We start from the raw sequence: 15706 nt of genomic DNA on the forward strand, positions 1-15706 counted from the left end.
TGGCCTCCTTCACTTGCATCAGAACCTCACTGTATTGCAACTGTGTTTGTTCCTAAACACAAATCCAATACTTGAAATTAATGCTAGACTTTGTACATTCTTTAAAAAAAAACAAAAAAACTGCAAATCCAACACAGTGATGGCACGTTGATACATCTTGATTGCTTTATTTCAAAGCTACTGGCGGTGGGGTACAGAGACAAAAATATGAAAATTGTGTTGCTGTCCAAATATTTATAAACTCGACTGTAAGTGTATGTAGATGTAAATATGACTAATAATGATTGTCAAAGGCTTGCATGTTGGTGTACTTAATCTGGTGTAAAATGACATTGTAATGGCGAGATCATATCTATAATAACCATTAAAATGTTATAATGCGTTTATAAGGCATGGCACGCACCGTTTTAATTAATTAAGAAGATTTTTCATTCCTCATCACAATATTTATAATGCATGGTGGATTGTTACTGTGTGCTCTAAGTAGGTTTTATAAAATACATATCATAATGTCTTAGTAACATTTTCTTATTAACATATTAATATTTGTGTTATTGGGTATATTTTCTAACAGTAAATATCATATGTAATATTTTTATAGACCTTTAATCGTTTAATTGGACAATGTATATTTGTATGTGATGAATGAGATTGTCATGTCAAGTTATCTTGTGTTTTGTTAAAAGCCCTTCCTGAGACCAAGACAAAAATCCCCACATCTAAACTTGCCAAGCAACAAACGAGTTACAACTGGAACTACTTGTTGTGGTCAGGCAAGATGAAAATAAAGCTTCATGGCCACACATACTATCATGTTTAGCAACCAAAAAAAGAAAGAAAAAAAAAACAAGAGATCTTGCACTTACAGCCAATGCGTCCTGGCATTGTTGTCCTGGGATATTCCCGTACCATTAGAAAAAGGAAACATCCAAACGACTTTTAAATAGTTAGCTGACATTTTATTGCCGTGTAATGTTGTTAAACCTAGTCCTGACCAACTGAAGGAACCACAAATCATAACATTGCCTCCTGAGACTTGTACATCTAGCACTATGCAAAAAGAATGCATTGGTTTAAACACTTCCCTACTGTACATACTGTACGCTAACATGCCCATCACTCTGAAATAAGGCAAGTCTAGAATCAGACCAATTCACCTTTTTCCATTGCTACATATATGAAGTTCAGTCTTTATGCTCACTGGCAAACTGAAGCCTTTTTTCCATATAGACTCACTAACAAATAGTTTTCTTTTTAACACAGCTAATTATGCTCAATCCCATTCAACTGTGCATGTGGAAATGCTCTTACTATTTAACATAGCAAAGTTTCCCAGACTTTTTTTATGATGCAACATCACTTGGTTGGCAAGGCAGGGTACATGGTGAAGTTCACTATGAAAACATATTTAATTAAAAAGTTCAATTTACTAAAAACACCTATTAAAATCCAAAAGCGTATGCTTAACACACTGTATAGAATATAGTCTGTAATTAGACTGGAGTGTGTAGCCAACTGTAAGGATTCAGCAACAACAAAGAAATGTCTTAATTTCAAAATGTTTATACAGCATTTCCAGTTACTTCCCTGCACACATTTGCACATTTATCAGTCTCGATGAGAGCACCACAGGGCTAAACTCTCCCCTTATGGAAAATATGTGGTGGAAATGAATAAGCTCCGATTCTGTAAGTAGTAATTTGGGGTTTCTGCTGCACATTGATGCATACAGTATAGCACTTTTCTAGTCAAAAGTCTTTCAACACCAGCAATTTGTTGGTTGTTTATGCCACAACTCAAACAAAATGATGCAGAATAGTAATTTAATAAGGTGACCTAAATCTTTGTGGACATTATTAATGGTTTGCATTAAGATGTAAATAGTACTTTAAATGAATGCTTTATTGACCAAATACTGTACATACTTGGGAAGTAAAAGCCATTGAGGCTACATACACTATAGAAAATGCTGTAAGCTTACATTATTTTACTGGCAGCACTGCCAAAATCCCCAATTCTCAGTGTGTTTGAGCTTAGAGCTGCCACACAATCAGAATAGCCTCAGTAAGTTCCTCTGGAATCTGAGAGATGTCATTTCAAATAAACAGGATGCTCAGCATGTTTTTTCCCCTGACCAAATAAATAAATAAATAAATCTCAGCATCCATAGTGCAGGTCGTTAAACATACAGTGGTGTGAAAAACTATTTGCCCCCTTCCTGATTTCTTATTCTTTTGCATGTTTGTCACACAAAATGTTTCTGATCAACAAACACATTTAACTATTAGTCAAAGATAACATAATTGAACACAAAATGCAGTTTTTAAATGAAGGTTTACGTTATTAAGGGAGAAAAAAAACTCCAAATCTACATGGCCCTGTGTGAAAAAGTGATTGCCCCCCTTGTTAAAAAATAACTTAACTGTGGTTTATCACACCTGAGTTCAATTTCTGTAGTCACCCCCAAGCCTGATTACTGCCACACCTGTTTCAATCAAGAAATCACTTAAATAGAAGCTACCTGACACAGAGAAGTAGACCAAAAGCACCTCAAAAGCTAGACATCATGCCAAGATCCAAAGAAATTCAGGAACAAATGAGAACAAAAGTAATTAAGATCTATCAGTCTGGTAAAGGTTATAAAGCCATTTCTAAAGCTTTGGGACTCCAGCGAACCACAGTGAGAGCCATTATCCACAAATGGCAAAAACAAGGAACAGTGGTGAACCTTCCCAGGAGTGGCCGGCCGACCAAAAGTAACCCAAGAGCGCAGAGACAACTCATCTGAGAGGCCACAAAAGACCCCAGGACAACATCTAAAGAACTGCAGGCCTCACTTGCCTCAATTAAGGTCAGTGTTCACGACTCCACCATAAGAAAGAGACTGGGCAAAAACGGCCTGCATGGCAGATTTCCAAGGCGCAAACCACTTTTAAGCAAAAAGAACATTAAGGCTCGTCTCAATTTTGCTAAAAAACATTTCAATGATTGCCAAGACTTTTGGGAAAATACCTTGTGGACCGACGAGACAAAAGTTAAACTTTTTGGAAGGTGCGTGTCCCGTTACATCTGGCCTAAAAGTAACACAGCATTTCAGAAAAAGAACATCATACCAACAGTAAAATATGGTGGTGGTAGTGTGATGGTCTGGGGTTGTTTTGCTGCTTCAGGACCTGGAAGGCTTGCTGTGATAGATGGAACCATGAATTCTACTGTCTACCAAAAAATCCTGAAGGAGAATGTCCGGCCATCTGTTCGTCAACTTAAGCTGAAGCGATCTTGGGTGCTGCAACAGGACAATGACTGAAAACACACCAGCAAATCCACCTCTGAATGGCTGAAGAAAAACAAAATGAAGACTTTGGAGTGGCCTAGTCAAAGTCCTGACCTGAATCCTATTGAGATGTTGTGGCATAACCTTAAAAAAGGCGGTTCATGCTAGAAAACCCTCAAATAAAGCTGAATTACAACAATTCTGCAAAGATGAGTGGGCCAAAATTCCTCCAGAGCGCTGTAAAAGACTCGTTGCAAGTTATCGCAAACGCTTGATTGCAGTTATTGCTGCTAAGGGTGGCCTAACCAATTATTAGGTTCAGGGGGCAATTACTTTTTCACACAGGGCCATGTAGGTTTGGATTCTTTTTCTCCCTAAATAATAAAAACCATCATTTAAAAACTGCATTTTGTGTTTACTTGTGTTATCTTTGACTAATAGTTAAATGTGTTTGATGATCAGAAACATTTTGTGTGACAAACATGCAAAAGAATAAGAAATCAGGAAGGGGGCAAATAGTTTTTCACACCACTGTATAGGCAACTTAAAGTGAGTATCATCCGTAATCAGTAAGGTCAATACAGCAAGAACAAACAAATCAATATATAGATGGGAAAGGAAGTAAGCCTGCACAAATAGGATCAAAATATAAAGATACAAAGCTAGGGTACAAATAGACAAACTTATCAAGCGCTCAACACAGAACCAATGAAATCAATAAGGTAACCACCAATCACAGGACAGATGGGGAGGCAAACCAGGAAAAGCAAAATATAAACATGGGGAAATTGGAACAGCAGGCACTGCTCTGTGAGACCCTTCTCTGACAGTGCCATATTATGTGAAGACAGAAATAATTGTTAAACATACCGTGGTGAGTAAAGGTACTCGTCCGATTTTAAGCAGTGCTATTTTATTGGCCACGTTCATCTCAGTTCGGATTTGACTCAAATCTTCAGAACTTCCGTACTGCACGTCCACCACTTCTGCCTTAGGAGAGAAAACAGATTAGACATACATTTCTGTTTTGCAGTTGCAGTTGAATAACAATCAGATCTGTATTCTATAGTTTAAAATTGATACCAGCCATTGATATCTACCATTTTAAACAATAGACATTGTTGTAGACTTAGATCCATCATGACAAATCCAGAAGCAACAATTTCAAGGAAACCCACACTGATACAGACTGACTGAGACTCTGACTGACTGGAAATCATCTGCATCTTAGTCTAATTATAAATGAGTTAAGTTATGTCAAGTAGACTTTATTCTCATTTCAACCATATACAGTTCAGAAACAACATACTGTAATACAACTACTGTACTGTACATTAAACATAAAATATAAAGTGAGTAGGGTATATCATTGTATAACAGTAACGCCAATCAGTAATAAGTGTGTTGGATGGATGTTCAGGATAAGTATATAGTGACAATAAGAGTGCTGGAATGAGAAGCGTTTTTCATTTATGTAGCATTTTAATTACAGCAGCATTAAGGCTAATTGCCATTTCCAAACTGCCCATAGTGTGTGACTGTGTGTGTGTGTGTGTGTGTGTGTGTGTGTGTGTGTGTGTGTGTGTGTGTGTGTGTGTGTGCATGCTTGTGCCCTGCAATGGGCTGGCACCCTGTCTAGGGTGTATCCCATATATTATTTGCCTGAGGTAACAGTCCAGGATAAGCGCTATAGAGAATAAATGTGAGAGTGAGGGATAATAATAAGTATGTGTTTAATACTCTTTGCATGCTTTATAAAATATTATGAATGTGATAAATGTTGTAACTTTGAATTTGTTTTACTGAATATAATTTTATTACTAGTGACAGTGTGTGTGCTATACACACTCATAACATATATATGTAATGCATAATAACTTTAGATTTATATCATTATATTGCTGCTCAGTAAATAACACCTTCCATTCTTTATATAATATAATATAATATAATATAATATAATATAATATAATATAATATAATATAATATATACTGTACACTTCCAGTCAAAAATTCGAAAACATCTCTCTGTCATTTTTTTTTTTTTTTCAACATTGCACATGAATACTGAATAATTGTCCAAAGTAGCTACATTTAGCTTTGATGACAGCTTGGCACAAGCATGGCATTCCCTCATCAGATTCATAAAATAGTCACCTGAAATAGTTAATCGTTAATAGTCAAGAGTCAATGTGACATTTCTTGACCTCCTAATGAGCTTTAGACCATCAGTTGTCTTGTGCAGATAAATGGCAGGTACAGATTCAATTTTCCTAGTACTAAGAAGACCGATCAAATCTACATTATGACAAGAAAGATTCAGTTAAATAAAGAGAAAAGACAGTTTATCATTACTTTAAAAAATGAAGGTCAGTCAATCTGAAAAATCTCCAGAACTGTGAATGTATACCCAAGCGCAGTTATCAAAACTATGAAACACTATGATGAAACTGACTCGTAAGTTTATTAGAATGCCAGCCTTAGAAACCACTGATAATGTATACACACCTCAGATTAGAGGCCACATAAATGCATTCAACATATTTCAACATTCACTCCTCAGAGAAGACTGCATGAGTCTGGCCTTCATGGTCGAGTAGTGGCAAAAAAAAAAAAAAAAAAAACCTACTTAAATTACTTCGGAAGAACAACAAGCAGGAAAGACTTGCATAGGCCAAGAAACACAAGGAATTAATATTAGATCAGTGGGAAAGTAATCAGACAAATTTGAGATTTTTAGTTAAAACTGCCATGTCTTTGTTAGACATAGAGAGGGTGAACAGATGCTTCCTGAATTTGTGGTTTTCACTGTAAGGCATGAAGGAGGAGGTGTGATGGTGTGGGGGTCCTTTGTGGTGACACTGTTAGTATCTTGTCAAAATTAGTCAAAATTAAGGGCACACTTAACCAGCATGGCTACCACTGCATTTTTTTGGAGCAACATGTCATCCCATCTGGATTGCACTTTGTAGGACCATCATTTGTTTTCCAACAGGACAATGACCCCAAACACAACTCATTGTCATAACAAATGCTATTTAAGAGTTATTGGCCCGAGAAGAAGAGTGATGGGGAGCTACATAAGGTGAATTGGCTTTCATAATCACCTGGTCTAAATCCAATTCACATGGTTTAAGATGAGTTGGACCAGAGGGTAAAGGAAAAGGAGCCAACAAGTACTGAACACCTCTGGGAACTTATTCAAGATTGTTGCAAACCCATTTTAGGTGACTCTGTCATAAGGCTGGCTGGGAGAATGGCAAGAGTGTGCAAAGCTGTCATCAAAATAAAAGGTGGCTACTTTGGAGAATCAAAAGAATAAACACATTTTCTGGGTTATTTAACACATTTTTCTCAATATTATTTTTTGTCATAATTTTAATGTCTTAACAATTAATACACAATATTAAAAGCAACAAAAATAAAGGAAAACAGATGTGCCCACACTTTTGACTGTATATAGTGTATATATATATATATATATATATATATTTTTTTTTTTTTTTTTTTTTTTATTCATTGCAGCATTATCCTGTCGTGATTCTCAGACAGTAGAGCACTTTTGACTTCTGAACCCAACAACTTTACCAGTAGTCCTATATTTTTAGAAGTGTTTGGGTGTTAGTTAGATAAGAAAATGATTCTTGTCAAGGAGGTCAAGGAAAATGTATCTATATTAGCTATATACTGCGTAACAAATGAAATATGGGCTCTAAGATTAACATTATAAAAGCTTCACTTTTCCCTAAAGTTATTTTTCTCCAACTCTTTGTGTGTAGCAGCATCTACTGCTTCTCAAAGTTGAAATTCTTTTGGTAAAAAGGAATCTGCACGTAAGAAACAAGAAAGACAAAGGAAAATAATGTCTGTATAAACTAATATAAATAAGCAGTTTATTTGGGTTTATTAAGGCTTTTGCTATACTTATTGCTACATTTAAGTCAAGAACTGTAAACAGACTTGACACTGTCTATGTTTAAATAACAGAACTGTGTGGGTGCAGTGATGTATCAGCTCTTCTTGAAAAAAAAAAGTGGGTGATGTAAGAAATAAAACTCAATGATCTATGCTGTCATAAGGAAATAATTTATAATGGTATGATACAGCCTGACATAAAGCTGACCTGAAGTTAATTATGTCCCATAACAGCAAGGTCCAAAGTGCTTCAATCCTCTTAAAATACAGTGATTTGTCTGCAATTAGAATTTATTATTTTTAACTGTGGAAACTGTTTCGAATTGTGGAATGATCTCATGATAAATTAGTTGCAGTTGTCACTTATCTTATCACTAACTTACAGTATGTTATTACCAAATGCTGACACTGAGACCTCCTAAATAAATGTTGCCTAAATTTCTCCTGGTAGAAAACTTCACCACATGAACGCTATATATTCATTATGCACTATGTATTTCGTTAATTATATGATATTAAATTACACGTTTTCCGACAGTTATTATTAGGTTTAGATTATGTAAAACATAAATTAGCTTTTACTATAAAGATTATAATTTATTACGTTATGTTTAATTAATGTAAACCTTTCATTTAAATAGCAATTGTACTGTTATAGAAGATTATTCCACAACCTCTTTCCAATCAAAGTTGAGAATTTAATTACACTGTAATATAAATATTTATGAAACGATTTCCAACATGCTTGCATTGTCTGAATGCCTACTATACACTGTATTCCCTTAAGTTGGAATTAAACTTATCAGTATTTAAAGAAATTAAAGTAGTTCCCAGTGCAGGAAATGTGGGGAGCAATTTTAGGGCTAGATTTGGAGTGGAAAGGCATTATCTGTCCTTGATTCATTTGTCAGCAGAACTAAATGAAATGCAATTCCAGAGAGAAGAGCAACATCTTGTTTGGATTGGCAGAACCACAATGCTGTGGACATGGGAGATTTATAACATGTGTCAGTGCTGGCATCATACAATGTTCTGTCTAAGTCAGCGCTAGAGGCAGATAAATTAGAAAAGGAGGAAATGTGCACTGAGAGGCTGTCATTAGGATAATAATGTTAACCAGGGCATTCATAACACAGATCACATTGGTTCTGTTCACAAAGCATCTCAAACTCCCTTTTTTACATGCTTTGTTTTTCAAGGCGGAAGAAAGTTTTTATCCGCTGTTTTGAGCATCTTTGGAAAATGCAAACATCAATTAGAATTTAGAATAATAAAAGTTTTAAAAAATTCCTCCTCCATCATGTATTGTTAGGAATAAAACAGTCAATTTCAGTAAGACATCATCAAATCCAAATCATACATACATCAATTCGAATAGATTCATTCTAACCGAGCACTGAACTGGCCCTACAATTTTTTAAATGATACTATACTGAATATGTAATACAGTAGTTACTGAAAGAGTTCAAATTCTCTCATTGCCCTAAATCAAAGATAGAGCACTACTTGGAAAATATTAAGAGCAGTAAGAAAAGAGAACGCGCTTAATAAAATAAGACTGCTCTCATAGACATTTTTGACCTACAGTATGCTGCTGTCTCACACAGACAATCTTGACCAATTTTGCGTGCTACTGTTGACTCTTTTGACCAATATCACCATAGTTTGAAGACATTCTTGAATAACCCTGTCTGATCTCATGGGCAATCTAATAATACCACCAGCTTCTGCTGACACTCCTGACAAATCCTGCTCAGTCATAGAAACATTTATGGCCAATCCTACTAGCTCATAAAAGACTCTTGACCAATCCCCTCTGTTCTTCTAGACACTCCTAACCCTAGTCTCTCTGCTCCCATAGACATTCTTGACCAGTCCTTTTACCTCTTGGAAAGTCTGAAACAGTTTGTCTAACACCCCCAGTTGTTAAGAAGGGTCATAAAGAAATGCAATTGTAATTCTGTCAACCCCCTTTGACCCTCAGGGATCCTTGCCATTGAAAACCTGTTTCATTTTGAAAGAATGTTCCAGGGGATTATTACTATATAAAGGAGGTATCTATTACAAAGAGCTATGTTGGATAGAATTCCAGTATCCTGGTATCTATCATTGCACCTGGTGGCTACTGCTAATCAATGAATAATAAACAAATGTATTTTGTTTATACATTCATACTTTTTTTTTGTAAAAGTGAAAGGTGACACTTTTGGAATTAAATCAATTAATTGTTTTAAGTCCAAAAAAACTGCTACAGATTTGCACATTATGACTGTTTTCAGCTTATTCAGTAAAAAAAAACGTATCTGCATACCAGCAGACTGTATCTAAGAACTACTGTTTTACATAGGATGCCTTTTTAGTTATAACCCTCACACTTTCATAACCAGGCTTGTGGCAGACACTGCATTCATTAGATGGGTTGTATGGACATAAGGTTAAAGGTGTTGTCCAAGGACCCAACAATGGTGACCCAGTGGTGGTAGAACCCTCCAAATAGCAGAGTCTCAACTGCCTGAGACCCTACTGCCCATACCAATTGTGACTTAATCGTAGCTAAAATAAATTGTTTTAGATTTAAAACTGGTAAGTCTTAGTACTTCTATTTTATTTATACATTTTTCCCATATACATGTGTCTATATATGTATCTATGTACACTTATCAGCCATGACATTAGCACATTAAAATAGATGGTGACAAGACATCCAAGAATCATCCATGCCTGCAGGGACCAAAAGCCAACCCATCTAGACCAACCCGGCAGAAAAGCCATTGCAGCACAAATCAATGAAAAAAAAATCAATGCTAAATGACAAAAAGGCACTAGAACATCCACTGTACCACAGGCTGCCACCATGCCGAAGAGCCTAAGACCACTGACCCAGCCTTCAATCTGATCAAGCACCCATGGTAAGCACCAGATAAAGAAGTCCAGCAACCAAAGGATCCACTATAAATGTCTAGTCCCAGACATCATAGCATACCATGTGGATTCATGCCCCAAGGGGCCAGAACTGAACGGCACAAGGCGAGCCTACTGTACAATAATAGGCTTACTGTATAATGCAAGGGCACTATAATGTTATAGATAATCAGTGTATATATACAATTATGACATTAATAGTTTTTTAGCTGTTTAAAGAAGTGTTAAAAACAAGGCAGTAATGGAATAAAAGTTTTAAAATAAACAAACTATGCTAATAAACATCACTATCCATAAAAGAAAATATCCATAAGAGAACTTACTGTGGTTGTTTTTTTCTTACATAACCTTAAGTAAATGTTTTTCCTTTATATATACACATGCTTGTAAATATTTTCACAAATAAACAAAAACTAAATCATTGTAAAGAGAGCAGACAAAGCCACAACTAAACTCACATGTAACAAAAGGTGGTACTCAGTGCTACTAGTCATAGAAAAGTCAGCGTACTGTATAAAAATCAGTTTGCATACGCATTTTCAAACATATACTAACAGCTGTTGATAAATGGTGTCAGGACTAAAAGTTAATAAGATTCTTCTGGGCTTTGTGCAGAACTACTAAACAAATGTAAATTCATAGTGCCTACATTGGGTTTCTATAGAGTCCACAAGGATAAAACTGGCCCACAGATAAATGATGTGGTGGCACATACTTAGCTTTCTAAATTACTTTTATACAGCATGAATACATAGTTAAAAGTTTCTCAACTCATTTTGTCTCATTCTCTTATACAGTGGCAGCCTTACCCATGAATTGATAGATTCTGGGACAACCCATGTTAAATAATGGCCAAATAACATGTATCAGAAAAAAAAAAACTTTCAATTAATGAGAAAACAATGCTGTTTCCAATATATGTCGATCAGCAACCAAATCCAATTTTACAAGAAGCCAGGCAAAAAAAAGCATACTATCGGTGCTTAGCTACCCAACAGTAATTCCTCTTCTTAAAATTAAAACCAGTAATTGCATTGTGCCAGGGCCCGATCGTTGCTAATCTGCTGTGGGAAGAAAGTGAGCTGAGGATAAAGCTCATTGAAGGTGATTACCCAGGGGACAACCCAATCCTGTACACCCTCCCCACCATTAAACTCCTAATGCATTACTGACCACTGCAGAAGTTAATCCTCAATTAAAAGAAAAAAAAAGGAAAAGGAAATCACTAGGTATAATAGAGCACACTGTTTTGTTTGGCTACAGAATTATATCTTTCTAGCGATTAGAATAATTCAGTTATTTGTTGTAGATGGACAAATTGATGCCAGGAACAGATTGGATGAAATTGTAACGTCCGATACTATATACACTCAAGCACATGGGATATTTGGAAACTTCTTTTATATCACATCAATGTTAAAAGTGGGATTCTGATTGGGCAGAAGCCGTACATTTTTGATTATGTCAGCTTTGACTATAGTTCCTGTTGAGTGGTGTATTGTTCTGTGTGAAAGTCTTGACCCACTCCACATCTCTTCATATTAAATTAAAGTAATGGGAATAATTACTTTACTGCAGCAGGAGGCTTAAAGGTACTTAAAGGTACAATTTACAAATTGGTTGATTATGTAACAGCGTCAGCAGCAACCTTATTTTCCCTCTTGCCTAGTCTAACCATTTAGCATCCCTGATCATCTGTAATTATCTGCATCCGATTATCACTGGTTCATTCTTTAAGTTTTTGTTTACTGCACGAATGATTCCAAGGTCACTGTCTGAAACTGGTCAGGACTAGAATTGAGAGCCAAAAAAGTCCATCGGAAAGCATAGAGAACTGTCCCTCAAGACTAAATTATAAATACAAGAAGGTCTGGCTCTTTAGAAGCAAAATATGAAAAAATGAGCAGTGGCTCAAAACTTTTGCATAGCACTCTAATGTATATCTATGCACTAATTTGAATGTTACTTTTTTTTATTGAAGCAATTTATATGAAAAGACTTTAAAAAATTGTGTATAAATGTAAATATAATTAAGCTTTCCATGAGGGGATGTTAATGTATCATTTTTAAAGCCAGTCTTCACAGTCAGCAGTTTGTAAAACAGGTGTTAAAATTATTTTTAGACTCCTTATAATAATTTTTTTTAATGAGGAGAAGAAGTCTCCAGTGCCAGTGCTTGCTCAAAGCAACATTAAATAGAAATACGAACATACAGTATTAAAAAATATGTTTTTCTTTAATCTATAAACAGGAGCTTTTGAAAGCTCTGGTTTATGAGTAATAAATCACTGCAGGACATGCTGTTTCAAGCTGCATTACATCACATTGTCATTGATTATTGTCTAACAGCACATCCCCCATGTTTCGTTCTTTAATTAATTCATTAGTCAAATAAAAAGAAGCTTTTCCTAATCAATATGTTTGCCCTAATTAAGCAAATTTACTGTCGAATAAGGATAACTTTGAGAATATTGATGTTGTGACCAAAGAACGAATAGGCAATGAACAGTTTCATCATAAAAAAATCAAAGCAACAAAATAAAACTGCAGTGATTTGAATTTATTCAAATGTGGTAGAATTTTAATATCTTGTCTGTTTCAATTACACTAATGTGACTCTTATTTAAAACTCAGATTAACTTCTAAATTTGTTGCTTCTTCGAGGAGATTCAATTTAATGCCTTACTTTGGGGAAACAAGTTAACAAAAAGCACTTTTCATGAAATATTTAGTTGATTAAAATTCAAATAAGGGATGAGATCAGTGGTGGCCATGACAATTTGCACCTACACAACAAAAATAAAGCATGCAACAGTTTTGAACACATCAAGTATATGGGTAATTTTTAACACGCTGTATGGCAGGGAGTCATAAAGTAGACATAATTTGTGAGGCTCAGTGACCTCTCAGGGACAGGAAACAGGATTCAGTCACATTATTATAAGCTCCCCAGGCATTTCATCCATCAAAGTGAACTATATTTGTGTTTTTTCTCTTTTTTTTTTTTTTGCTGCTGCTGATTGTTAGATATTGCAAATGTGTTTTCTATCAAAGCCTCAGTGGGCTCTGAAAAGCAGCAGCTTGATGATGGATGACTGACCCTTTATTTGGCAAACAGACTTCAAAGACGGACTAAGTCAGAGTTACTCCTAAATGCAACATTTTCATCATTGAAGCTTTTTAAGATGTCTTTTGCTATACTTGAAAGGTGTTAATAGACTTTAAAAGATGCACTCTCTCCAGAGACAGAGAACACATCATCTAAAAATAGGTTGACTATATATCATTCATTCCTGTGACGAGAACTGAATAGCATAATGGCTCTGCATTAACTTTCCAGCTGGAGGACATATTCAGTGACTGAAAAGTCCATTAAACTTCTCTTATTTGCTGCACTTTGATGTGATATGAAGTAGAGAGAACAAGTGAGGCCATAATGCACAATTTTGGTTATTTTTACAGTAAGAATTTCAGGCCCTTGAGCATGACTTTGCTACGACCTTGGACTTCATAAGATGCAAACAAATAATGTTGTGTTTTTTCTGTACCTCTAGACTTCCCACAGATGAGTAGGCTGCAAAGGTAAAGGACTCATTAATGGATATGTCAGTCTTTGTATCACAGCTCGCACCACTGGGCAGGAAACACTGCATATTTGAGACATCAGTGATGTTATTAGGAAAGGATCCAGGGGAGCTGATGAGGACGGTGTAATTGATCAGCTGGATATCGTTTAGTCCAAACTCCTCCCAACGTCGGACAAGATTCTTCACTCTGGATTCCTCACTGACATTGAGTAAGGAATCGAAATCCCTGTGGAGTTGGATAAAGAAAGAAGATTCAGTTATACGTCTGTCCGTCATATTGAGAGCAGTCAATTGAGAGCAGAAGACACTTAACAAAACCCTAATAAATATGCACAAGGTTTATTATCATTATCTAAATCAGTACATTGTTGGCTTTTGCTTAACATCAGCATTAATTAAAGATATTTACACAGTTTGTTGATGTACAGAGCATGGTACTCAAGACAGACCTCAGTAATTGAGTTTTTGAACAATCTTCCGTTAACATACTGTAACTGATGGATTCCGCTATCGCTATATGCTCTGTCTTTACACTCATTGGAAGAAAGCGCTCTATTAAAATTATAACAGGAAGAGAAAGTGAATTATCAATATGGAGTGTAGCATAAAGCTTGGTAATAAAGCCGAGCCTGTGTGACTTCATGTATTATGCAGATATGATGACAAATTGCACTAGAGCGTTATAATTTTCAACTTATCTTGGGAAAGTTTCAAGACTGTGATTATGAAGTCACACTCTGTTATTTTAGGACAGCTAGGTGGCAGCTTCACCCTCTAATTTGCTAAAACTACAAAAATCAGCAGTTGCTGAAACAGCAGAGCAGCTGCTTTGGGACTTTGCTCTAATTTTACAAATGGATACATTTAGATATTGGATAATATATAAATGGATAATATACAAATGTATAATATGTGAAAGGTTATTTACATGCATACAACCAATTTTTATGCAAAATATTTTCAAATAACAAAAAAAATATGCATGTTGCAAAAATGTGTCATTTTAATTACTGTCAGGTCATAAGTACTTTTAGTACAAATATTTTTGCGCCTGTACACCACAATGGAAATTAAGCAATCAATATTAAAATCTAGACTTTTAGCTTTAATTTAATCAAGTATATAAAATATATGTATATAAGAGCATTGGTGGCTCAGTTGTAGGTGTCTCGCCTCCCATGCAAAAGGTCCAGGTTCTATTCCCACCCAGCACCCAAATTAACAAATCTGAAAACAAAATAACAAAACCAAAAACAACAAAACTCCCCTTCTTCAAAAAAATTGTTTTGGGTTTTGTTATTTGGTTTTTAATTTGTTTTCTGTTTTGTTAATTTGTATTGCACTTCTAGGCCAGTCAGATATTAGTTATTTTGTTTTCCGTTTTGTTAATTTGGTTTTGAATTTGTTATTTTGTTTTGGGTTTTGTTATTTTGTTTTCAGTTTTAGTAATTTGTTTTGCACTTCACGGCCACCGTAGTATCTGGCTTTCAAGTTGTATCCAGAACGAATGGTCAGCTGTGGTGACTTCTCTTTGGAGCAGACAACAGTCCAACAACATATACTATAAAGTATATATAATTTATATATATACACTGAAAACCTACGCCAGCACTTAGGAACCAAGCTTTCCTCCTCTTACGGTGCATCCTGGGGTAACAACCACTGCTATTCCCATGGAAAGCAAACCCCATGGATTCATCTGCTGTTGACAGCTGATTCCCGAGGAGTGAACAGTTCTGAGAGTGACTGTGTCACCAACTAGAATGAGCCATCCAGGGAACTAAGAGATATGCTGACCAGTAAGAGGGTACTCCAATTCTGAAACTAGATATCAAGTGTTTCTCTGTACCAAGGAACTGCCCATGAAGGAGGGTAGGTACAGGAAATTGGTCGGCCACTACACTGCCCCATTCAAAGTCCTCTAATGTATCAATAATGGTATCTCACTTGTTTGACCCGTCATACTACAGCTGTTTTGTTCTGTTGTTTCCCATCTCCTGGCTTAAA

General features: G+C 35.6%; 1 protein-coding gene across 1 annotated transcript in view; it reads right to left on the reverse strand.

Annotated features, from left to right (window-relative positions):
• Positions 1–15706, reverse strand: part of LOC128543257 (inactive N-acetylated-alpha-linked acidic dipeptidase-like protein 2) — a 318759-nt gene that overhangs the window by 163426 nt on the left and 139627 nt on the right. The window contains exons 3-4 of the mRNA XM_053513625.1: positions 13661–13925; positions 4145–4264 (exon numbers count right to left, since the gene is read on the reverse strand). Of these exons, the coding sequence (XP_053369600.1) occupies positions 4145–4264; positions 13661–13925 (385 nt within the window). The remainder of the gene's footprint in view (positions 1–4144; positions 4265–13660; positions 13926–15706) is intronic.

Source organism: Clarias gariepinus, chromosome 15 (assembly GCF_024256425.1).
Source record: "Clarias gariepinus isolate MV-2021 ecotype Netherlands chromosome 15, CGAR_prim_01v2, whole genome shotgun sequence".
Classification (NCBI taxonomy): domain Eukaryota; kingdom Metazoa; phylum Chordata; class Actinopteri; order Siluriformes; family Clariidae; genus Clarias; species Clarias gariepinus.